Raw genomic sequence first — 25,659 nt, 5'->3', positions numbered from 1 at the left:
CTTGGGGAGGAGGGGGACAGGGGCTTGAGGGGGGGCGCACGGAGGTGCAGGGAGCAAGGGGAAGCTCCCTCCACAGCCCCTGGGCCGTGCAGGGAAAGCAGAGCTGGTCCAGGCAAGGCTCAGAGCCCAGGAGCACAGCTCAGAGCAGGGCTCAGGTCCTGGGGGCCGCTGCCTCCCCCCCTGGGAAGGGCTGAAGGCCGCTCGCCAGCCCTGCGAGCAGGCAGCCGCCTCCCCCAGGGCAGCAGAGGCAGGCTGAGAGGACGCCTCGGCCAAGTTTCGCGCTGCTGGCTTTGAGAAACGAGCACAAACCCAACGTGGAAAGAGCAGCATCGCCCTGCGAGCACCCTGCTGGTGGTTGGGGCCGGGCAGGGCAGCACAGCGAGGCAGGGGGGTTCGGGGCTGGGGTTGGCTCTGAAATTAGCGACAGGTGCGCGGAGATTTAAAGCCTTTTAGTTTAAATTGAGCTCTCCCCACGGGGGGAACCCTTCTGGCCTTTGGCTGCTTGATTTGCAATTACAGGCGGGTCCATCTGCCAGGATAACCCCGGCGGCAGCGCTCGGGGCCAGACAAAAGAGCCGGAGGCTCCTCGCAGGCACTGATTGATGGCGGAGGTGACAGAGCAGGGCTTTGTTCTGCTCTGCCGCCCTCCCCTGCCTCTCCCCACCAGCGCGTCCCCCCTCCCCGCCTTTTGTCAAGTCTCACAGCTCAGCAGGCTGCCAGCCAAGCGTGGGCGGCCCCCCGACACACCGAGAGGACCCTGGAGGATTGCCTGAACGCTTTATTTCCACCCCGAGCGGTTCCGTCCCTCGGTGCCAAGCGGCTGCGCCCCAGCGAGACAGGATGAGAAGCAGGCATGGAGTCCGAACCCGGGAGACGGGGATTTATTGGTGCTGTACGGAAAAGGCGAGGCCGCAGGGCCAGCCGTGTGGGTGCTGCTGCCTGCCAGGCCCCAGGAGCACTGGTGGGTGCGATACCAAAGCCGACACAGCAGCAGTGCTCTCTGTCGTGTCAGCAAGCAGCCCCCAGGCCCACGCCGGCCCAGGACGGATGTGCCCGACACACGGTAGCTGATTAAGGCACTTGAAATGACTGCAAGCCACAAGGCCATCATCTGCTGCCACCCTCCTTCCTCTTCCCTGCCTCCCCCCCGGGTGCTTTGCAGATTAACCTATAGAGAATGGGGTGTTGCTGGGGCGCCGCTGCCCCCTGCTCAGGCTGTCGGTGCGTCCGGGGCCACGCTCACTGGTGGAATTTCTTGCCCGGGCTGTTGGCGTAGTCCAGCAGCAGCTGGCAGGGTGTGAACTGGCTGCCGTAGACGGCCTCGTACTTCCGCAGCTTGTCCACCAGCTGCTTGGCTCCGTAGGAGTCTGCGTACCTGAAGGGACCTGCAGGGGACAGGGGGAAACGGGGAGGGGTGGTAAAGAAGGGAAAAACACCACATCAAGGCTCCCAGAAGGGTGACAGCACCGGGTAGGGCAGATTTGTCCTCCAGAAGAGAGCCCTGGCTGCTGACACGTGCAGCCAGCATCCCGACCTTCCCACGTGTGAGCCCAGCTCAGAGAGGAGGAGAAAGATGCTGCCAGCTTTGTGCCTTGTGTCAGCCCTCGCTGGTGCTTTTGCTTGGGCTGAAATGGCCATCCTAAAACTGGCAGCAAAGCTGTGAGGGTCCCTGCATGCCACAGAATACGCTGGGAGTACTGCAGGCTGGGACCAATTATTTTCATTCCTCTCCCAGTTTGAGCTTGCTGCAAGGAGGGAATCACCAGGGACCCAGCAGAAGCACTGCCACGTGGCTGAGAGCCCTCGCTAGCTTTGAGTTGTGACCCAAGCCTCAGCTCATGCCTTGCCCAGTGCAATGCCCATGGCCACGACGTTTCCAGAAGTGCTGCAAGAAGCCTGCCTGCCTGCCCAGGCCAGTCATGGTGGCAAGAGAGGAGAGCCGTGGTTGGATCAGATGATCCTGAAGGTATTTAGCAACCTTAACCATTCTAGGATTCTGTACCAGAGCCTCATTTTTCACTGAAGGCCATACAGCTGCACAAAAGCCAGGGACTTAAAAATGTAGGACCTTTGCAAATCTCCCAGTTGACTGCCCCCATGACTATCGGGCAGAAAAGCTTTCTTTTGAGTGATGGAAAATGCTGATGAGGATGGGGCCAGCATGGCTCTGCCTTCTTACTCAAACCTGAAGACAGCAAGCGGCCTGGTTCCTGTCCCCTGACCCTCACCACCTCTGTGAAACAGCTGTACCAGCAAAGGAACTCCCCAAGGCCCTGGAAGAAATGCCCTGCACTCCTTTAAGCAGCCCTCAGGCCCTTTGCAAGCTCTCGGGTGGGAATGCTGAAGCAACTTTCCTGGCTCAGGCTTCACATGGGAGAGGAACACTCAAGCAGCAGCTCAGACTTGGCCTCAGAGCCCACCAGAAAAGCCCACGATGGAGTTTTCGAGTCAGATCAGGCAGGCCTCACCCCTGCAGCTCCCACACTCACCTCCCAGGCACGGCGGGAAGCCCAGGCCAAACACAGCACCAATGTCTCCCTCCACGGGGTTGCTGAGGATCCCTTCCTGCAGGCACATGGCTGCCTCGTTGACAAACCTCGTCACCAGGCGCATCTGGATGTCCTCCTCGGTGCAGCTACCAGGAAAAAAGAGTCTGTAAGGGCTGTGTGGTTTACCCAGCAGCTGGATGAAGGGGTATGTGAGACCAGCAGAGGTGGAGGGCAGGGATCAGGCCTTGAGGGGGGTGAGGAACTCATTGGAAAGGTCCCCAGCCTTGTGAGGCCAAGGGCTGCCAAGTTCTGTGCTGTGACTCCGGGCAGGCACGTAGGGGTGGCAAGGAGTCCATCTGGGAACTGCTCCAGGAGATATTTCAGCATCAGGCTGTGCAACAGCTCTGCCCCGTGAAGGTCAGGGCAGCTGCTCAAACCCAACCCTCCCGCTGTGTCAGAGCCCACCTTGGGAAAGCTTCCTGCAAGAGGTGCTAAAGCAAGGTGCTAAATCCACAGGTGTGCCACTCCTGCTAGCACGGGCTCCCCAGAGCCACCAGCCTGCCCCCTGCACGCTGCCTGGGGACCCAAATGCCACCCAGGGTGACTCCACGCTCAACGGTGTCCTGCTGGGCTCCTGGAGCTGGGAGGAGCTGGACAGGGGCTGAGCCACCACAGGTACTTACACTTCAGGCTTGGCTGGCACCTTGAACCGTGCCAAGATCTCATCCATGCCAGAATTCACGCTCCTGTTCTTCACCCCCTCCTGGTAAACATAGAAGCCCTTCCCTGCCTTGCGGCCTGCCAGGGGAAAAAAAAACAAACAAAAACAGAGTCACATCCTGCCACGTGTCTCCTACATTGGTGACACCTTTGCCTCTGATCTCGTGGCTGCCCCTTCTGTTAGCCTGAGCCATCCTCCCAGCACAGGCAGCTTCCCTGCACTTCATTTCCTGCCTCGTGAAGCAGGGAGGGAAGGGCCCACGTCCAGCTGGCTCCTCGGCAAAATGCTGCTGCCTGTGCCAGGCCCCAGCGCCTTCGCTGTGTCTGGAGGACAGTCAATGTCACAACCTGTGGCTACAGCAGCAAAAAGACACAGCCTTCGGCCGTGGGGGCAAGGGAGAGAGATGACAACATCCAAGTAACCCTCGCTGCCAGCTTCTGGTCACAGCAAGTGGTGTTTGGGGGGTGAACTGACCAAGTGCAGGGCCCACTGGGGCTCACTGCTCCGTCCTGGTACGCTCAGAGGCAACATCCTCCCTCACGTGGAGCTTCTAAACCTCAGTTCGGGGCTTGCTTCACTTCAGCACGTTCGTTTCCAGCTCCCTACCTCCCAGAGTGCACATGCAGGTTTAATGGAAGGGCTAGAGAGAACTTCATGGCCTGCTGCCTTTGCTCTGCACAGCACCCCCTGCTGCAGCCTGGACCTGCAAAGGAAGGTCCAGCTGCATCCAAAGGTTCATCCTCTGACTGGGGGCTGCTGGCTGCTATTACCTGCCCTCAAACAAAGGGTAAACGTCGGCTTAAAACATCCTGGTGCCTCACCTAAGAAGCCTTTCTCCACCATGAGTTTGAACAACTCAATGCTGCCGCCTCCAAAGCGCTCGCCGAAGGCCTTGCCGAGGTCCTCGGCCACGTGCGTGGCCACGTCCACACCCACCTCGTCGATCAGCGTGGCAGCGCCCACCGGGAAGCCGAAGGCCGTGGAGATGGCATCTATCTTCTTTGGGTCAACTCCCTCCTGCAGGAACAGAAGGAGGAGCAGTGAGATCTCTGGGTCCTGGGAACCCAGCACGGGGGCAGAAAGGTTCATCGGGGGCCGCAGGAGGCGACCAGCCCCACTGGCTGCTTGAGAACAGGCAGGAGCAGCGTAGCTGTGCTTGCAGCACTCCTGACTCTCCCCTGGCACTATGCAAAGAGGGCAAACCCACTTGCTCGTGGTCCACCTGCCACTGCGTGCTGTGCCAAGCCCTGATGAGGACAGCCTGACTCCTAGCCCAGAGAGGCTCTCTCAGGCCTGCTCTGCTCAGCTGCAGAGCCAAGGGAAACGTGTCTGCACCCCTGCCTTGCTCCCAGCCTCTGTTTTGAACGTGGTACAGGTAACACTGCCTTCTGCTCTGCAGCCCTGGGCGGCTGATCCAGGGGGAGCAGGTCACTGCTTTGGGAGAGCTGCCTTGCAGGCGATGCAGGAATCTCCACGTGGCTTGTCACAGCACAGAGCAGAGCACGGTGCTGATAAAAGGGCATCTGCCATGCACGCCCTGCCTCACACGTACCTTACATGTTTTGGAATCTAGATCCTGTACAACAGTGAGAAGCAGAGAGAAGACAGCCGCTCTGCAGGTGTAACTTACACCAGCATTTCCACGAGCTGCCTCAGCTGCACCCTCAGGCTGCTTCCTTACCCACTTCCCTCCTTGGCCAGGGCTTGGGGCCAGCCTGGCTCGGGGCGAGGAAGCAGCAGAGCTGGGGGACACTCAGTAGCCCACGGGATACACACCTGGAGAACTCGGACCACTTCCGCCAGCATCGGCCCCAGGCACCTGGTGGTGTAGAAACCAGGTCCGTCCTAGGGGAGAAGAGCGAGACAGGAGGCAGGTGAGAACAAGCTGCAGGAACACGGCCCCTGTCAGCAGCACAAGAAGCGAATTTCACAGTCCAGGCTGCAGTTCAGACACATTCAACTCCATTTTTAATGGTGCGCAGTCAACTCCTAGAACAGCTTTTACCTGTAGGGCTCAGCAGTGTTTGAAGACTTCAGAATTTACTGCCTGGAAATCCCCACGAGAGTGCTTTTATTTCAAATAGTGCCTGGAGGACCCAAGCAGGCGGCAGAAGACCCCTGGCTTCACCAAGCCCAACAGGCTGACAGGGTGAAAGTGTGCTTGGAGATCACAGCTGTTTGTTCTCAGCCCCTGCCTCTCTTCTCCCTCTGCTTTGCACAACTCTTCCTCTACATTTGCACACATATTTGTACCCTCCCCCTTGCACAAGATTTAAATCCAGAAAGGGGATAGTTACTGCTCCCAGGCCCCTCTGTCCTTGCTTTTCCCCTGGAAGAAGAGCCGGTGGGAGTCCTGCCAAGGCTGTTCCATCTTGGATGCCACTACAGACTGCAGCCTCCTGAAAGCTGCTTAGAGCAGGGACACCAGCACCTGTGCCTTCTGACCCTTCATGGTTGCTCCAGGGGACACCTGAAGGATCACCTGGGCACCTGCCCTCTTCTAATCTCCATTTCTACTTCTCAGCATTTAGTAGAAACATTAATTCTCAGCTAATTCCATCTCATCCACAGCCAAGTTTCAGCCTCCTCTCAGCACACAAGCCCACCCTTTTATTCATTATCCCAGCCTGCATTTTGTGCAGCCTTTCTCTCACCTTTACCACGATGACGACCTTGCCCTGTTTGAGGCCAACAGCAACAGCAGAGGCAGCCGTGTCCTGGGACGTTTTGTCCGTGGTGATGATTTCCAGCAGCTGCATTTTGTCAACGGGGGAGAAGTAGTGCATCCCGATCACCTGGGCAGAAGAGCTCAGGGTTAAAACAGATTCTGGCTCCCCCAGTAAACTACTGGGAAAACCAAATCCCAGCTGCAGAAGGAAGCAGGCCAGCACGGGCTGCAAGACCCACCACCATACTGCACTGACTTCAGGCCACGTACTCCACTGCATCCCTCTCCAACTTCTCCTTTCTCTCCTTGGCTTTCCCAAGGAAGCAGCCCCTGTCCCACAGCTCTTGTTGAGCAGAATCCCTGTGCTCTGCTTGGATTTTTTTTTTCTGGGGGGGTGATGAAGTGAATCTAAGGACAAGAAGGCATGTTTCCATGTTTCCAGAACCTAATAACAGAGGGAAGCACAGCCTCCCTCTGGGAGCAACATTTAAGAGGAGATTATTTGTCTGTGTGCCTCATCCTGCCACCACGGCCGTGTAATCAGGATGTCACCTTCGTGCCTCCTGGAAGCTACACCTGGCACTAAGTTCTGCATAAGTCAGAAGCACCTTGAAGGGCATCTACAGTCTGCAAAACTAATTAAAGAAAATACATTAATTAGTTAACCGATTTCCTATTAGTTTCCCCATAAAGAGTCATTACACAGGCAATTTATTCAGCAAGAGGATGTTATTTGCAAGCACGAACAAGTAAGACACAATTTGCATTTCTGATGCAACTGAGGCCTGAAGAGCAACGCAGGAAGAAGCTCTCCAGGGTCACAGGAACCTCCAGCAGCAGGGAGGCACAGCGGTACACGACTCGTGCTGTAAGACAAGCAGCAGGGGCAAGGCACTGCCCTGGGCAGCTCTGAGACCCTCGTAGGAGTTTAGGAAACCATCCACAGGCACTTCTGTCTTTGTATTTGTGTAATCATCCTTCCCAGATGAGCTCTAGAGCTTCCCTTTCCTTGGGGGTTACTGCCTCCACATTCCACCTATCTGAGAGAACCTGGCTCTTGCCATGGCGTTATGACCCTGCAGGGGAACTGCTTGCTCCACCCTGTGTTTTCTGCAGCCCCACGTGGGCAGAGCAAATGCCTCAAGTAAGGGGAAAACACTTCTCCCTTTTGATATCAACGCCGCCCTGGACTGAGGCTGAGCCCACAGGAGGTGACTCCAGCTGGTTACAGGTTCCTCACGCTCCTTCAGATGCTGCTGTGTCACTGCCACGTCTGCTCTCCTGCTGCTGCTCCTCCCTGCATTCACACACCTCAGAGCCTGGCTTTCCAGAGATGAGGCATCCACAGCTTCTGTGGGCAGCCTGTTCAGTGCCTCGCCACTCTCATAGTAAAGAATTTCCTCCTTAGACTGACTCTAAATCTCCCCTCTTTTAGTTAAAAGCCATTCCCCCTTGTCCCAGCCCTACACTCCCTGATAAAGGGCCCCTCCCCAGCTCCTACCTGGCTGCACTTGCCTGGGCTAAAGGATGAGGATGCAGCTGTTGCATGGATAAAGCTGTTTAGACTTGAAGCAAACAGACGAAGTCCTGTTCCAAACGCTCTGCTACAAGCTGTACTGCTGCACTCAGAGCCCTGTTCACATGGACAACTTGGAGCCAGACAGAAAACCCCCCACGCCCCTCAGGAGTTTGATTCTATGGCTGACCGTGGCTTCAGTTTCAGCACTTTTGAGTTCAGCTTCCAGCCACCAGCTCTTCCTCCCTTTTTGCTGCTGACTGGTGCCTTCTCCCTGAGAAGACGTTCCCATTGTGGCAAGTCACTCCTGTGTCTAATGACCTTACCAAAATGACTGAAGTCTCCCTGGCTGGAATTTTCTCAGCTCGAGTCCTCCCATAGCTTCTCTGCCCCATGTGCATCAATGTTTCCTGACGCACGCTGACCTCCCTAACGCACACTGCCTCGCCAATGCCACACTTGATGGGAATCCACCTTCATCCCCTTCCTACCTGCCCAAAGATCACAAGCTCTTTGTTCAAAGCTGGCTCTGGGGGCAGAGGCTGAGCTGTTTCCTGTTCTGAGGAAGAAGCAGAAGATCCCGATGGTCACCTACAGCAAACCATTTTGCCACTAACAGGCAGCTCGGCACACTCCCAAGCTCTCTGTCACTGGGTACTCACCTTCTCTGGCCTCTTGCTAACAGCAGCAATTTGGTTGATCGGGAGGGCGGACGTGTTACTGGCGAAGATACAGTGAGGAGGGATCACCTGTGGTAGGGGGTGGAAGAGGCAGTTTAGAGGCACAGGCTCCAGTCGGAGGTGATGTACAGAACCTGAGAGCAGTGCTAGCACAGGGCATTCCCAGCAGATCTCTGTCAGAGCAGTGTTAGAAACTGATCCTAAAGCAGCAGCCCAAGTCAGCCAGGCCCAACTTCTATTGACATCCCCCTCTAGGTCTGTGGGATCAGTCTCAGAGCCCTCACGATTCTGCCAGCCCACTGCAGCCACGTTAGGTGCTACATCAGAAAGAAGCCCAGGCCAGCTGCTTTACCAGTTATTTCCTCAAGTGTGCTCCTGAACAGAGAAGAGCAGAGGCAGCAAGCCAGGGACAGCAGGTACAGGATATGTTGTGGAGATACATTTTTGTCATATCAATATGCTCAGAAATGGATTTTTTTCTGGGTGGCTCCCAGGAGTCAGGGAGTGTTGGAAGTGCCTCTGTTCAGCTAAGAACTAGCGACTCCTTAATCACAGGACAGGAAAGCTGCCCTGGATGCTCACCCATGTACTGAAATTAATAATTTGCACCAAGCATCAAACTACTGCATAAGGAAATGTGAGAAACCCATTGTACAGCGATCCTGTCTAGCATAGCTGACCAGAACTGATACTCACGGCCTCCACTTCCTTCAGCACTTTGTGCTTGATGTTAATGTCCTCGAACACAGCCTCGATCACCATGTCTGCTTTATCAAAGCCCTTGTAGTCCAGCTGGCTCGTCATGTTGCTGAGAATAGAGTCCCTCTCAAACGATGTCAGACTCTTCTTCTTCACCTTGCCATTCAGCCTAGGGAAGAGATCTCTGTCAGAGGCCAGCCCAGGCTGCTGGAGGAGCACCACGACACCAGGGCTATCCCTCCCTCCTGGAACAGGGACCCAAAACACCACCTGCAATTCAGCAGGACTATCACTGGCCCACCCTGCCATCTGGAAAAATGAGAGCCCTGTTCACACAACTCCGTTGGTGCATCAGTCTAAAGATCAATCACACGTGAGCACTGTTACCGCTGAGCCAAGGAGGCAGAGGAAAGAAGTCCAACTTTTCAGAAGTCTGACCCAACGCTTCCCCTGACATGGGCCTCTAGGCAGCGACAATTACTCCCTCCCCTTTGCTCTAAAAGCTACTGCTGAATCTAAAGATGAAGCAATCTGTGATGGTCTACCTACCTAAGGAGCTAGGGCTGAATACACTGAGCCTATTCCAGAGCAATAGCCTGGCACACTGCACAGGGCAACCTTAAAGAATACTCCAGAGAAACTATGGTGTCACGAGTTCCTGACTGCCTGCAAGCAAAAGATTATTTTGATGAAAGCTCCATCCCATCCCAAGTGAATTCCTGCAAACTCACGTACCCCTTGAAGACCTGCTGCTGTCCTCTGTCCAAGCCTTGCTGCGTCGTGTCCTTCAGAATGGTCTTCAGCCCCTTATCCACGGAAACCTGTGCAATCCCAGCTCCCATGAGCCCTGCTCCCAGCACTGCCAGGGTCCTGCACAGAAATGGTGAGGGGGGGAGGACAGTCAGGGCTCGAAATAGCTGAATTGCCATTGTTGTCGTCAGACTCACACAGACCCTGTCCATCCAGGCACTATTTTTAGCGAGGTCATGCAAAAAGCGTCCATTTGTGGGTGGGACCTCCAAACTGCAGAGGATTAGCATTCCCAAGGCAGGAAATCTCTCTGCTCTGCTACACTGCAGGACTCTAGGCCACAAAGTGCCAGGAATCTGTCAGCAGAGGTCCTCCAACTGCTCCTCCAGACACCTCACACTCGTACTTACTTGACCTCTCGCTGAGGTGTTCCAAACTTGTTCTTCTTGCAGCGCACCTGCCCGTGGTAAAGTCCTATCAGTGCCTTGGATTCTTTCGTCATTGCGAGGTGGCCGAAGCTCTGAAAAAAGGGAAGGGGGAGGGAGACAGGTTGGCCTTTAACAGCTGTCACAGCCCCAGCACACACAGATCAAAGATATGGCACAGGGACAGCACGGCCACCCGTGCAACTGCACAGACCAGGCATTTGGGTAGAAATGGAAGAAAAGTCAGGGGTGTGTGTGTCCTCTCTGCACAGGGGGCACCCTCTGTGCTAGGCACAGCCTGCTTTGCACTGTTACCTCCCGGATGGGCAGCCAGAAGCAGTGAAGAATTGTTCAACATCCTTTCCCATAAAAAAAATATAATTTAAAGCATCCAAAAGAGCATATACCTCTAACACACTGCAGTGTCTGCAGGGGTAGAGGTCTGCCAGGGAACAAGAGTAGCCCTTGTATTTGTGTCCACCTCCTTCCCTCCCACTAACACACCCTTTGCTCATTTCCACTCGTCCTGGGACCCCCCAGCACAGCCCTGGGGAGGAGCACTCAGCAGCAGCTCCCTGCTGTGCTTGTCACCCAGAGGGGACCCTGCTGCCCCAGTCAACCAGCAGCTGTGGGGTCCTGCAGACCGAAGCAGGAGCCACTTCTGCTTCCCAGTGACAGGACCGCAGCTCACCGACATGGGACTAGAGCGAGGAGTGACCCTTCTCTCCCACGAGCATCCTGCACTAACCACGGCCATCGCCCCACCTACTTCCAAGCAAAAGAACCCTGTACCCAAACTTTGTGAAAAGCTTTAAAATGGGACAATTTTCACCGATAGCTCTGGAAATAGCTCTGATGCTATTTTCAGAGGATCACGGAGAGGCTACGGAATTAAAGGCCTGCAAAACCTCTCAGCATTAGGCACGAAATGGGAAAGAAGACAGGGAGATAAAAGACAGCATAGGGCGACAGCAAACTAATGATGCTGTCTGAGCCAAATCAGCTAGGAAAAGCCACTAATATAATGTAGTGTAGAGCAGGCAGTATCTTCCTTCACTGCTGTCCTGTGAGTTAGAGGCTTGTTAAAATATCAGAAACATGAAGACCAGAAGAGAATCTGCAAGTCTCCTATCCTAGGGGAAGAAAGGAGGCATTAGAAAAGGCATGACACGGGCACTTATTCTTTAGAGGGTCCTGGTAAGATCTCCATCGTGCTGCTATTCTCAGGAAAAAAAATAAAAATCATTCTTTTGTGCAAGGAACAGAGCATCCTGAGCCTCCCATTCAGCATCAGATCAAATGGGGGTGGAATGAAGAACTAGAACAGGCAGGGTATATCCAGGTCATCGTTAAGGTAAGGGGCAGACAGCCGGATCATCACTGGATCTCCTAGACACAGCAAGAGAAACTGCTGGACCTGGCAGTGTGAGAAGCTGGTGAAGGCTGCAGACAGTGCTGAGAGATGGCTGGATTTCACTGGTGGCACAGGGGCAGAGATGGGACAGATGTCCCAAACAGACGAACAGATGGGAGTGTTGTGGATAACATGGGGATTCGGGTCGTGCAAAGCCAGCAGTGCTCAGGTAAGCACGTATCTCCTCTATCAGAAATACTGTGGCTGAGTACTGATACAGCAAAATTGAGATCAAGAGGAAAAACTAATTAAGGACAAGTTGTTTATACAGAGGAGACAAGGATAGAGAAAGGAAGGGATCAAGATGCCTGGGGGAAGAACAAACACTGAAAAATGAAGGGAATTAAAGGGTCACACATAAACAAGCCACTGGCCAGTATGCTCATCTGCTTAAGCTCTGCACCTATGTCCTACCTCCATATAAAACTCGATTCCTATTTTTCTGCATGTCTCTCTAGTACCCCGAAAACTTCAAATAAGACTGGACAATGTTTAGGACATGAGGTCTAGGTGCCCGCAACTGGAGACAGGGGGCCTGAGGGGCCAGCCACTTGGTAGAACAAACACCTTTGGGCCAGCTACTGAAGCTGTGTGTGTGAGCACACACTTAGGACCACAACTGAAGCTCAACCTGGCCCAGCCAAACAGGAGGAACAGCCCTGACTGTCCCAGCTGCTCACGTCAGTGTGAACGGTTTGTGTGTCCATGGGTGTCATCAGTAAAGGCACTGTGCTGTCCACACACCAGCCGTGTGCATGCAACATGTTTGTGTGTGCACATCATCGATATCTCTGCAACATCTGCCCAGTTAGACCCATGAACAGAAAAATATCAGCAGAAAAAAAGCACCTCACCAAGAGGTGAAACCTCCCAGGGCTTAAACAGCTAAAGATTTAACTTCCCTTAACAGTCCTTACTGGTCTTAAACTCAACCTATGTACCAGGGAACTACAGAACTGAGGGCAAAGGAAGAGCTACACCGAGGTTTATTTCACAGAATCAAAGGAACACAGAATGGCTCAGGTCAGAAGAGACCTGTGGAGATTGTTTTGTCCAACCCCACTGCTCAAAGCAGGGTCACCTGGAGCAGGCTGCTGAGTCCAGCTGGGTTTTGAATATTGCCACAGAGGGAGACTCCACAGCCTCCTTTGCCAACTTGTGCCAGTGTTGAGTCACTTTTACAAGTAACAAAGTTTTTTCTCATGTATAAGTTTAATGTCTCAGGTTTCAGGTTGTGTCCTTCACCTCCTATCCTGCCACTGGATACCACCAAGCAGAATGCAGCTCTGCCTTCCTTACTGCTTCCCTTCGGGTATTTATATACCCCAAAAAGATCCCCCTCGGCCCTCTCTTCTCCAGGCTGAAGAGTTCCAGCTCGCTCAGCCTCTCCTCACGTGTCAGATGCTCTAGGCCTTCAATCATTTTTGTGGCCCTGTGCTGGACTCAGTCCAGGCAGCTGCCCCTCTGCCTGTTCTGGTGCCTGGAGTTGTTCCTCCCATGGGGCAGGATTTGGCATTTCCTTTACATTTCCCTTCACGAGGTTCCTGTCTGCCCCATTCTCCAGCCTGTCGAGGGGTCCCCCCTGAATGGCCAGCACTAGAGCAAGTACTCTGACTGCAGTGGTTACCAAATGGGTCAGTTTCACTGAGGGATAAGGAGAGAGAAGTCCTGTTCTGGGTAAAAAAAAACACTGAAAAAAATAAACAAAAAAAACAAAACCATCACCACCACAAAAACATGTAATTTTCATGAGTACTGAAAGTTACCTATTGGCAAAAAAGGGCCAGCGCAAACTAGAAAACTGGACAAATGGCAAAATGAGTAATGGGCAATCAACACCCTTGACAAAAAAGATGGCAAAAAAGGTGCCAGAGTAAACTGAAATTAAAGTTTGTTCATGGAAGGAATTACTTGTTTGCACCAAACCACCTGGAAATACTCATGTGACCGACAACACTATACCTCCACCTCCAGGTTACCTGTCCCACGTGACAATCAGACAAAAACAAACAGAGCTCAGGCACACAGAGAAATCAAATACAAAGTCCTGTTATGTGAAACCCCGAGCGCTGAACTCGGTCTGGTCATTCCCAACTCAAAAAGCCTAAATAGACAGGAATGAGAAAAGGCACGAACTGTTTTCACAGATGAAGAACCTCAAAAAAAAAACAACAAAAAAACACAATAGTTCTATTGCTCAAGACGGGCCTCTTCTACAGCCCCATTCCCAAAAGAGCAGGCAAGGATCCAGGCAGTGTTCTGAGCAGCCTGTGAAGAACATTATCCTTTGTGCATGGTTGAACTCATTTAGCACACACCTATACAGCTTATTTATTGCTACCAGGGATCTAATCTGCTTACCTGGGATTCGGTGAGGTATCCAGTATCACGTCCCTGATCGAGACCAGCCTTTACAACCTAGTCAAAGAACAGCAATAAAGATACCCCACTGTTAAAGGCATGTCCATCAACAGCCGTGCTTTAAAGAGATTGCTTGTTTAGCTGCGCCTCCTGTTTGCACCAGTGACCCCTCCCCAAAATTCAAGGGAGACTTCAGACTCGCTGGGTCCTGTCCATGCTGCTCAAAGCAGAGCCATGAATCTCCTTGTCCTTCTGACACAGAGCAGCTGCCAGGACAGTGAGCTTTCTGTCAGGTTAATTTTTACACCTACCTTGTGGTTTCAGGGATTGTTTCAGTAGGACTGTGCTCCTGTAATGCCACTGCTCTCAGAGTCAGAGGGGGGCACTCACAGGTTTTAGAGAAGTCTTGACAACAACTTGACAACAACTTGAATAGTTGTTGTCTTAAAAAACTTAAATTTGAAAAAATCCAACCACGGACAATGGCTGAAAGTAATACAATGCCCGAGCTACTTACAGAGCGAAGTTTTAAAGTTTTGTGGGGTTAGTGCTACGAGCACAGCAATTGATATTTTCCTGGCTTCAAACAGGTTAACCTGGCTCATTAGAAACCTTACAGGGAACTGAAGACTGAAAATTTTATGACCAAGTATTCCAGCTAAACCTTCCCTCAGTTGGGATTCTCCATCTCCCCCTCACTGGTGCCAGTACACCATAAATTGGTGTTCAAGCTCTGGGAATTCTGCATTTTAACATGCTTGACAGACCACATGGCTAGCCTCATCAAGACTGATTTTCTGTAAAGATCATTACATGTGGCTTGACTCAGGGGAAGAAAACAGCATCCCCTGTCTGTCGCCCTGTTATCCCACATCTCCTCCTCCTCTGCAGTTTCTGATGCCTCACAGCAGGCATTACCTCAATGATTTTCAGCGGAGCAGGGTACAGTCCTTTGGTTTGCTTCTGAACTTTGCTCTCCACTGTCTTGTAGACTTGCTTCCTCACAAATGGAAGAGCCATAGCGTAGTCTGTTATCTCTGTAAGAGGTGACAAAACATGTCTCAGTGCAGTGCTACATGCACAACCAGCTTTTAAATAACTAAGCCAATAGTTAAAGAGTATAGCTGTGAACGTTACATATCTGCAATAGTTTTAACTACCAGCCCACCCGGCTCAAGAGACAATTGCACCATCAAATAACTTTGTTTTGATGATGGAGTTAAGTAGGAGCGTGACCACATCCCCGAGAAGCAAAGCTGGATTCTACCCACTACGGTCCCCTGGGATTTGGCTGTGGTGCCCTCAGACTTACTCTGTACCAGCCCTTTTGATCTTTTGGCAGACACAGTCCTGTTGGCTAGTCCTCTGGCAAAGCCAATGGCTACCTCCTCCAAGTACTCGATTGTTCGTGCTTCTGGGGTCTTCACACCTGGCCCTGTGAACAGAAGAAGAGTCTTGAGGAAACACAGAAGCTATCGCTGATGGATACAGCTCATGTGGGGAAGCAAGGGTGAGTCAGCAACAGGGCACTCCTTTGAATTGCTCCCACTCCCCCTCACCCCCCCTTTGACTTTTCTTGGCTCTGGTGAACAAGACATTTAATATCCGTGATGTTATCCAGAAATACCAAAATGCCAAATGCGTAACTGCCAACACCACTTCTACCTTAACAGAACTGAAGTGCTCAGCCACCTCTCCCTCTTGTTGCACCTCTACGTCCCTGCATAGTATAAAAGCCTGCACAACTGAGATGTGACAACGCTGTTGCTATTAAACATACAGGCACAGTTACCCAACACCACGTCCTTGAAAATTACCTGTTCTGTAGATAATGGTCAATAAAACCTCAACCTCTGACCTCAGGTACAAGAAATCTCTCACTTGCTTTACCTGCTAACACCTAGCCAGACTCAGCACCGTAACTGTTGTAGAAACCTTACCAGGGGAGCTTCCAGCTGCCTACTAATACCTGGCATAAAATAAAGCAGAACCAGATTTGGGCACACCATTAAGCGAAACAAGACAATGTTGTGGATACCCTTACTGAAAGAGAACCGCTTGCACCTCATGGAACTGCCTCCTGATTAATGCTGTCTCTTTCCTTCAAAGCTTTCCCTAATGAGCTAAATTACCACCTCAATTAAAGCTGCTTTCACCCAGACTTTGAGAATGAACATGAGAATACTCAGCAGAAAGCCTTCTGGCACTGGGTGCTGTCTGAATGAACGAGAGATGCCTCTAATGCTTGCATATCACTTTTGTGCTCCTCCTATGTCCTCATCTGGTTTGAGTCAGGATTTGTAACACATCGACCACATCCGGTTTCTTTTAGGCAAGCCAAAGTGATCACTGATATAAAAAGTCAAATTTGCGGGCTCTTAAAATATAATTCAGGCCCTGGAGAGGGATCTGGAGGGGTTGGATCGATGGCCAGAGGCCAAGGGGATGAGGTTTAACATGGCTCAGTGCCAGGTCCCGCACTTTGGCCACAACCACCCCATGCAACACCACAGGCTTGGGGCAGAGTGGCTGGAAAGCTGTGTGGAGGAAAAGGATCTGGGGGTGTTGGTCGATGCTCACTTGAACACGAGCCAGCAGTGTGCCCAGGGGGCCAAGAAGGCCAAGGGCATCCTGGTTGTGTCAGGAGCAGTGCAGCCAGCAGGAACAGGGCGGTGATCGTCCCCCTGGGCTCCGCTCTGGTGAGGCCAAACCTCGAGTGCTGGGTTCAGCTTTGGGCCCCTCAATACCAGAAGGACATCGAGGCCCTGCAGCGTGGCCAGAGCAGGGCTACGAAGCTGGGGAAGGACCTCACAGGTAACCATTGACAGGACCAGAGGGAATGGCCTCAAGTTGTGCCAGGGGAGGTTGAAGTGGGCAATGACGAGACATTTCTGTTCAGGAAGAGCAATCAGGTGTTAGGACGGGTTGCAGTCCCTGGGGGTGTTTAAGGAGAGGTTGGACATGGTGCTTGGGGACATGGGTTAGTGGTGACATTGGTGGTAGGGGATGGATGGATGATAAGATCTTGGAGGGCTTTTCCAACCTTCATGGTTCTGTGAATTCACAATTAAGCAAGTATACAGCAGTAAAGTTTAGTTTACTCAGCAGATTTTAACTCAAGCCTGGGTACGATGGAACCATCTTATAAGCAAGAATGGAGCTTGCCTTGCATTTCTCAGGGTAGACAGCAGCACTTACTTTTAAAATTTATTTTCTCCAAATTCAAAAGCGCTGGGAAGTGTGATTTGGTTTGCAACCCGCAAGGAATTGCTCCATCCAACTGAAAGGCAGTTATAGCAATTCAGACAGCCTAAAGCTGTGGGGGTTGGCTTCTTTTCAAGATCTTGTCACTGAGATTAACATCTGCAGGCTGCGTAATTGTAGGCATTGGTCATCTATTCTTTCATTACGGGTCGCAATCTGTCCCTCTGACATGATAAACGAGGAATGCAGGTTCTAATCTGTATAATTAGCTTATGCAAGGGAGCCAACAGGCCCGTCGCCTCTGCTCTAACCTTTCCCTGTTCGATTTAGCTTCAGCCTGACTTCTCAAGGTCCCTGCACACATGCTTCTGAGGTGGGAAGGGAGGTTACAACCCTGAAGAGCACGGCAAGGACTTCACAAGGACTTCACAGCTCGTACGCCCTGCCTTGACTGCAGGTGGCATCAATGGCTTCTCCACCCACCAAGGCGGAAAGGTTAACCAACAGGCAGTAGATCAGCTTCCTAACAACTGAGGGGCATCACGTCTGACCTAGCGGGTCCACCAGCTGGTCAACCAGGCCCATCTTCTTCGCTCTGTCGGCACGGATGTTCCTCCCCGTCAGCATCATGTCAAAGGCAGCAGGAAGTCCCACCTGGAAGGGCAGAAAGGGGATTTTAAACAAACAAGTACGCCATGAGCAGAAAGGACTACTGAGGAAGTTTTTTCTCCCACTTACCATCTTTGGCAGCCGCTGAGTACCCCCTGCTCCTGGCAGGAGTCCCAGTAAGACTTCAGGTGTTCCCAAGATCGTTTTCTTGTCCTTTGTTGCTATTCTGTAGTGGCAGGCAATGGCAACCTTAAAAAAGGGAGGGAAAACTAAAGGTTTCCCCATGAAAGAACTGGGCTTCCATCACAAAGGTCTCTTGTACGCACTGCTTCAGCTTTCCTCCTAATCCTACCCCAGGTCTCCAATTCAGCTGCCCAAATTCCCTCTGTGCTCATTCTCAGCTTCTTCTAGCAAGAGGCACGCACCCAGGGCCAACAGCAACAAGCAGCTACTGATGTGAATGTGAAAGTAGCAATCTGAGCCAAGCTATTTTCAAACCTTATCTAGGTTTAATTTGAATTTTTAATTAATTAATTTGAATCTCATCTAGACTACTAAGGGCTAGAGTCATCTGCTGCACTGAAGGCATGGTCCCATTTACAGCTGTGATACTGCTTTATCACTGGATCACCGAGTCCAGATCAATCACCACTGTGATTTTATAAAAGGCTGCGAGTGATTGAGAAATAAGAATGGAGCTGAAGAGACTCCATTCCCATAAAGTTATTCCATTTTAACAACAACTTTGCTCCAGGGATTACCACAGAGCCTTCCAGTTTACAAAACACTGAGTGGAGATTACGAAGCAGACGCTGCCCTCAGCTGAAGTGGCAAGTGATGGGGCAGGGTATGCAGGCAAGGGTGGAGCCTGGCCAGGTTCCCCACACTCATCCCTCTCACAAGAACTTTTAAAAGAACAGGAACTGCTGGGATATGAGACTCTTTTCACTCAAAAAGAAATCATTTCCAGCACATACTCTGCCAGCAGCATCAATGCCGATTCAATGCCTGCTGGAAACAGCCTGCCTGCCCTGGGATGCTCTCACCTAAATATTAGCCTGGCCCACACGGATTCGTACGTGACTAGCTCTTTCAACAGAAGTAGAAAAATTAGCATCGCAGAGCTCTGAGGCACAACCAACCCATTAACTTGCCACAAACTCATTTGAATGGATGTAACGAATCCACGTCAGGTCTCAAATCCCTCTCAGAGAAGTCCTCTGGGCATCACGTGGATAGTTTAGAGAACCAGCGCTACCAACTCTCACTGCTGCCTGGCAGACCCAGAATTGCTCAATACCTCCAGTCCTCCTCCCAGGCAGGAGCCACTGATGGCAGCAACCACGGGCTTTGGAGACTGCTCAATTTTTTCTAGCATCTTCTGTCCGTCCTGAGAGAGCTGAGTCACTTCCTGAGAAGTCTTGCAGGCTTCAATCATGCTGCAGTGAGGCAGAAAGGCTGATCAGAACTGGAAAAGCACTGAGAAAACAGCAGTGAAACGGAGAGTGCTGTAAGGAGTTTGCTCCCCTGTTCCCACAAAGCTCCAGCGACTGACAGACAGGCGGGAGCTATTCAGTCCCACAGCCTCACATTAATGAACGACACAGGAAGACTACTAAATTCGGTGGGTTAAGTCACTGCAGGCTGACACTGCTCTGTGCCTGCAGGCAGTGAATGAGCTTCCTTGTGTCAGAGCTCTGAAAGCCTTGGGGGGAGAGGAGGAAGGGTCATAGGAAGCCTCAAAGCATTTGCCAGGAAGGGTGGAGGGGGAACCCGGGATCACTTTTTAGAGAAGCAGATGGCCGAGGCTCTGATGCTGCTCTCTGCCAATTAGATACTCCCTCTGCCAATTATTCCCATGGATGCTGACGGTGTTTGCCAGGCAGGCCCAATTCAGCAGGCTTGTAGCACTGAGGCTGCCCAGCACCTCTTACACGCTGCCTGTCCTTTTGCTCTGCTATTGCTACCGCCTCCTTCCCACCTGCATCAAGTGTCTGGCCTTTTTCACGGCAGAGGAAGAGGTAAAGTTTTTAAAAAGCTGATTTGTAATTTACTTTGCTGAGAGCTTTCTGGCTTTTTATGTCTTTAAACGACTTTTCTGCCCTGTCCGTGGTCAGGACTAGCAGCCAGTGGCACTCCAGGTCCCAGGGAGAGCACCCACACGGGTCCCCAACACCCTGTGGGAGTTACCCACGCTGAACAGCCCCGGAGGCCGCTCAGATACTCGGCGTGGCAGAAAGCCAAATCCTGCCTAATGAAGGGGCCGTGCCGGCAGGCTGCCAGCCGCTCAGCCCCAGATTAAATGCAGTTCTGCATGTAAATTATCTGCTCTTGCTGCGTCCCAGACCGAAGCACAATGCTAACCCTGGAGCCAGGAAGGGAACTTTCCTTGGCTGCACCCCAGCACGCAGGAAGGAGCGACCCAAGTGCTACAACCCAACCGAGTTCCTGACCAGCCATACTCTGCTTTGTCAAGGCCCTAAGCTCATTTGAGCGAGCTGCACACGCTGTGCGCATGGATCTCACGCTCAGCCTCACCCCGGGGAGGTGGCCGTGACAAACTGCTCGGTGTGCGCAGCTCGCCAGGCCACGGCCCCCAGGTTTTGGGCTTCTGAGGGAGCTCCATGGGAATAACCTGTAACGCCCAGAAACTTACTCGATATCTGCTCCAGCAATGAAGGAGCCTGGCTTTGAAGAGATGAGGACAGCGCTTTTGACGGCTTCATTGGCCCAGATCTCGTTCATTACTTCGGTAAACTCCGCGCTCAGTTGCTTGGACAGAGTGTTCACCTGGAGGCAGCAAACACACGCTGTAAATAAGGAGCCCGTGGTGGAGTTCAACCTCTGATTAAGCACTGGCATGAAGCAACTTATCAGAAAGCTTGCCAGGAAGACAGACCAACAACAAAAAGCCAAAGCCAATTGCAAGTCTGAATGCATATTCCCGTCTGTCTGAAGCTAGGAGGAACAGTAGCTCTGCAGCTTTTTCTTTTTGCTTTCTGCAGACAAAAGGAACAGCCCACCCAGGAGTTCACCCAACACCAGAGCACTGCTTGGCACAACTCTGCCGGGGCACGCACGTGGAGCCCAGATCTGATGGAGAAGAAGTTAGTTCATCCTGTGTCAAAATAAGGGCAGGAAAACCTCCAAGATGAGACCCTGAAGCAGGTCCTCAATTAAGAATTTCCTCCTTAACCTCACCAGCAGCGGGTTTGTGACCTCAAACATAGGTTCTGTAAACTTCTGCTCCTTTATTTTTTTTCCGTATAACTAGCAATCTCCTTAACCACCGTGAGTCCAAGAACTTAATTAGATTCAGGGCTATCTTTTGCTGCTAGAACGAATTATCTTGGTACATACAAAATCCTTCCACCAGGTATTTTTCAGGTGCCTCTTTAAACACCCACACGCTCATGCTCCCATTTCTTTGTTCACAACTTCAACGGCTGCAGGTTAGGAATGTCTTTAATCTGAACATGGCATTTTCAGTGCCCCCTCCACCCTACCACAACTCCTGCCGTTCCTCCAGCCAATTCAAGCAGTACCTTGGAATTTGGGGTGTTGAAGCGTACAACGGCCACATCTCCCTTGATGTCGTAGTTCACGTGGGTTCTAGCTGGAAACAAAGGGGAAGGTGTTATCAGCTGGTGGCCAGCGGCTTCCAGGGAGGGGATGGACTCGCACAGAGAAACTTTGTGCTTACCCTGAAGAGCGGTGGAGGTGGAGATGTTGCGGCAAGCATAACCTGAAGAAGAGACGTTGCAGATGTTAAAGGAATCCTCAGCCATGTCAGCGTTCGTGTCCTTTGGTAACGTCCCCTCTGAACTCCCCTGGGCTGCCAAGGAACGTGCTACAGGAAGCCCTGAGCAGCAGCCAGCTCCCTCTGACGGCTCGACCCGTGCCCGCCACCAGAGCTCAGCAGACTCCATGCTATTGAGGTGACCTTCAGGGCTTCCACGCCGCAGTTTCCAGCAGCAGGAATGCCAAACCGAGGTCAGAAAGCAAAGCTTGCTCCCCAAAGAGCTGACGGCACACGGGGGTGTTCTGCCACCAGTGCACGCAGTCCAACACAACAAAGCAACAGCCCCGCTGCACTTGGGGGAGTTTCATGGCTACAAGTTAAGGTCACAGCAGATCCAACACGGTTGCTGTGCCATGTCTGTGCAAAAACACGCTCCTGTGCCAGCAAACGGCGCCACCCCAGGCACTGACACCCCAGGGAGGAGCTGGTGAGCAACAAAGAAGGGGCACACAAAATATTTACCCTCTCCTCTGGTGCTGTCAGCTGGACACTAAACCCACCTCCACTGACCACAGATGGAAGCACCCAGAGAAACCCGTCCTGTTTCAGAGCACTCAGACCATAGGACGAGTGTGATCCCACTGTCCTGCCCCATAAATCCCAAAGCTCCTTGCTCTGCTGAGGAGCTGTTTCGCCCGGTGACCTCCCACTACACAAACGGATCAGCCCTGTTCAAGTGACCTTGATCCTGCCCGAGAGGATCCTCTGACACCGACCCAGGCTGAAGCACTGCCAAAAGCTGCATGGAACACGAAATGTGGCAGGAATGCTACTTCACCAGCACACAGCTCCTCTGCCAACTGGAACCCAGAACCCAGCTCGCTGCTCGGTGCTGATAACGCTCAGGAATAAACCCACCCTGTCCCAGCAAGGAGGCAGAAAGTCCAGCAGGGGGAAAAAAAAACCCTAAAACGCCTCACCAGCAGGCACCTTCCCTCCCTACAACCCCGGGGCCGGCTCCTCTGCACTTTGACCCTCCTTCCACTCGCCTCCAGCGCTGGCAGCGGGGAGCGACCTTTGTGCTCCATTCCCCCAGCCCAGCAGACGCGGTGCCACGCCGTGGGGACTGGAAACTCTGTGTTGGTCCCAGCAGGTGGGTCGGGGTGTCATGTGCCCTGCATAAACACAGAGAGAGCTGGGTTCTGCTCCCAAGCTGCAGCCCCTGTGCTCAGCGTGCACCTCCCTGAGCTCTGGGTGCGCTCAAGTCACGCGTTTCTGAACCCAGGCGCTGCTTTTCCCAGAGCTGAGCGTGGTCTGACAGCGGGTCCCCTGCTGAGAGATGCTCCCCAGCAGAATAAAATGCTCCTTTAACCCAAGGGCAGTGTTTTAGCCCAATAAAAGCCCCACGGCTCCACCGCTTTGGGGAGAACACAAGCACTTGGCCTCTTCTGAGCTGTCTCGCTTTAATCCTGTGTTGCTGCACAGCACGGGTAGGAGGAGATCAGCCAAAGCTCGGTTGCAGAGAGCTGATCACGTTCTCCTTCCACACCCAGGATCTGGCAAAGCTGGGACGAGGAAGGGAAGCAGTGACAGCTTTCCCCAGCTCCCACCTAGAGCAGGGTGCTTACTGGGACATTTTATACAAAACAACCCCAGCTCAAAACAAAAAAGTGAATGGATGAATTGAACTTCTCCTTCTGTGCCCTACCACGCTTCCCTTTTTCAAGTCACTTCTGCCCAGGCTGCTTCCACAAAAGCCTTAGGCCTGGAATTTCACTTTGCTTTCAGGTTTAGCAAAACAGATACAAAGCAGGAAAGAGAAAATCAAGGGCGAGACAGAAAAATCTCGCTACCTTCTGGATAGAAGCTCCTCGGGGAGCAGCAGTGGCGTTCGGGTAGCAGCTGCTCAATATCCGAGTGACAAAGTTTTGTTTTAGGTCCCAGAACACTTGGGGAAAACACCTTCCACACTCCAAACTGGCATCCTCCCTATCCCAAACCACGAGCCAGGAAACCCTCCCTGGTAATCGTGAGGCGAATGGCACAGCAGCGAGCCGGATGCACGATTCTGCCCTTTCACTGGCATCTGCTTTAGGACTAAAACCTGTGAATAAAGGAATAAAGGCCTGATTTTTGCTGCTTCATTCACTCCACGCCTAGAGCAGGGGACACCCAACGCTCCAGAAAACCCCTCCTGGCATCAGCAGAGACCTTCAGATGCGGCACAGACCTAAAAACCAACCTTTTTCCAGCAGCCAGGTCTGCACCCCGCCTGGCAGAACAAGGCGCAAGAAAAACACCATTAATTACGGCGAGCGATGTTAATTAGCTCTGCAGACACGAGCAGCCTGCACGCACACATCTCCCAGACAAGCTTCAGGTTCCCTGCACCACTGCTGGGTCTGGATTTCAGCCCCACGCCCACACAGGGCCGCCGGGGGCCCTGCAGAGCACAGAAAGGCAGAAATCACTCAGCTGTTTGCAACCAGCCCCAGCTTTTCCCTGCAGGAATCGTGTCCCAGCTCCCAGAGTGAATCCAAGACAGCGCCAAAGGGTGGGGGAGCGTCGGTGACCAGCAGAGATGCTCGCACACCAAAATTGGGGCAGATCCTGGGGGCCCTGCAGGCACAGCACTCCTGGGGGGGCCACGCAGGGACCCCCTGCCCTCAGGCGCACACAAACGGGCCCCCGAGGATGAAGTTTTCCCCAGGGGGGCAGCCGCACGGCCCCCTCCCCTGGCTACGCCTGGAGAGCAGCACCAGGAGCCCAAGGACACGGGGACACCCCCATGGGGACGGGGAAGGACATGGGGACGGCCTCCCCCCCCCCCCCGTGGATCAGCTCGGGGGCTGGGGACAGCCCTACCCGCAGCCCTCCCCCCTCAGTGGGGTCGGGACTGGATGATCCTACAGTTTTGTGACTGCTCCCAAGCACAGAAACCCCCCAAAACCATACAAAGATCCCCAAAACACGCAGGGGAGCAGCCCCTGCCCCGTGGAGACACCACAGCCCCCCCAGGACAAACTGGGGGAGGGTGGGGACGCGTGAAAGACCCTCCCTGGGGGGAACACGGAGACCACACCCCAGCGTGGGACACAACCGCGGGTGGGGACGCAGCCACAGGTGAGGGGACACAGAACCATGGGGGGGGGGGGACACACAACCACGGGGTGCCCACCAGCTCCCCAGGCGCCCCCTGTCCCACCTTCCTCAGAGCCTTGCAGCCCCCCCGGACATGTATACGAGGAGCGTGTTCCCCCCCCCTTCAAGCAACCCCCTGGCGTCCCTCCCCTCTCCCATGGGGGCACCTCCCCACATCCCCCCTTGCACTCCCCATGGCCGCACAGCCCCACGCCCCCCTCCCCATATCTCCCCCGTGCCCACCACTCCCCGTTTCCCCTCGCAGCTCCTCTGGGACCCCCCCCCCCCGCACATCTAAGCCCCCCAACTCCCTTCCCAAATCCCCCCCAACCCCTCACGACCCCCCCCACCCCCCCCCCCACCCCCCTCAACTCCTCACGACGTCCCCCGGCTCCTCCAACCCCTCACGACCCCCCCTCACGACCCCCCCTCAGCCCCTCATGGCCCCCCCACGCGCCCTCCAACCCCTCACAACTCCCTTACAGCCACCCCCAGCACCTCACGACCCCCCCCACACCCGTTCAACCCCCTCACGGCTCCCCTACACTCCCCCCAACCCCTCACAACTCCCCCACGACCCCCCCAGCCTCTCACGACCCCCTCCCAACCCCCCCCAGCCCCTCACGACACCCCCCAACCCCTCACGATCCCTTCACGGCCCCCCCCAGCCCCTCATGACCCCCTCAACCCCCCACGATCCCCTCACAGCCCCCCCCCCAGAGCCTCACGACCCCCTCACGGCCGCCCCGCAGCCCCTCACGGCGCCCCCCCCCACGCCCCTCACGCTCACGCCCCCCCCACCCCCTCACATCTCCCCCACGGGCCCCCCCCCCCAAGCCCTTCCCAAGCCACCCCCGTCCCCCCGCGGGTCCCCCCCTGACCGTCGGGGGGCGGTCTGGGTGCCGGGCAGTGCTTGGCGGCGGCCACGAAGCGCCCGAGGCTGCCGATGGCGCGCACCGCCGCCGCCATCTTCCTGCGCGCGAGGTCGAATGAGGGAGAGGCCGCGCGGGGGCCTCGCGCCCGCCGCCCCGCCCTGCCCCTCCTTTGAGGCTGCCCCTCGCTGCCGCCTGTCCCCGGAGCCGCAGAAACCGCCGCCTCCCGCCGCTTTCTCTCCGCCTCCGAGCCCCGCCGCGTCCCGATCGTTGTCGGAGCTACCGAGAGCAGCGGTAGGAAGGGAGGGGGCGCGGCGGGAGAGGGGGGGGTGGGGCGCGGTGATCAGGCGCGCGGTGGGGCAGTCCCG

General features: G+C 53.9%; 1 protein-coding gene across 1 annotated transcript; it reads right to left on the bottom strand.

Moving 5' to 3' along the window:
- Nucleotides 1-762: 762 nt before the first annotated feature.
- Nucleotides 763-25,419, bottom strand: HADHA (hydroxyacyl-CoA dehydrogenase trifunctional multienzyme complex subunit alpha). The gene is made up of 20 exons (XM_084284228.1): nucleotides 25,301-25,419; nucleotides 21,240-21,281; nucleotides 21,082-21,152; nucleotides 20,193-20,326; nucleotides 18,837-18,975; nucleotides 17,666-17,785; nucleotides 17,479-17,581; nucleotides 15,036-15,158; nucleotides 14,642-14,760; nucleotides 13,724-13,780; nucleotides 9,934-10,043; nucleotides 9,509-9,643; nucleotides 8,771-8,942; nucleotides 8,057-8,143; nucleotides 5,865-6,005; nucleotides 4,987-5,055; nucleotides 4,032-4,227; nucleotides 3,173-3,287; nucleotides 2,490-2,635; nucleotides 763-1,385 (listed from the first exon to the last, which is right to left on the bottom strand). The coding sequence occupies exons 1-20, from the start codon at nucleotides 25,386-25,388 to the stop codon at nucleotides 1,240-1,242; spliced, it is 2,313 nt and encodes a 770-aa protein (XP_084140354.1). The 5' UTR covers nucleotides 25,389-25,419; the 3' UTR covers nucleotides 763-1,239.
- Nucleotides 25,420-25,659: the final 240 nt, after the last annotated feature.

The sequence above is a fragment of the Netta rufina genome (assembly GCF_964035555.1).
Source record: "Netta rufina genome assembly, chromosome: 3".
NCBI lineage: Eukaryota > Metazoa > Chordata > Aves > Anseriformes > Anatidae > Netta > Netta rufina.
The sequence above is the reverse complement of the archived record's forward strand: the minus strand, read 5'-3'. Positions and strand labels throughout refer to the sequence as shown.

What these genes read in the sequence shown, in the direction of transcription:
- HADHA (XM_084284228.1), bottom strand. Translation starts at nt 25,388, where the DNA reads ATGGCGGCGGCGGTGCGCGCCATCGGCAGCCTCGGGCGCTTCGTGGCC. An exon ending in GCCTGGGAGGAGGACTGGAG is followed by an intron (nt 17,786 to 18,836) that starts GTATTGAGCAAT and finishes CCCTTTTTTAAG; the next exon opens with GTTGCCATTGCCTGCCACTA. An exon ending in TTAGCAAGAGGCCAGAGAAG is followed by an intron (nt 6,006 to 8,056) that starts GTGAGTACCCAG and finishes TCTTCTGCCCAG; the next exon opens with GTGATCGGGATGCACTACTT.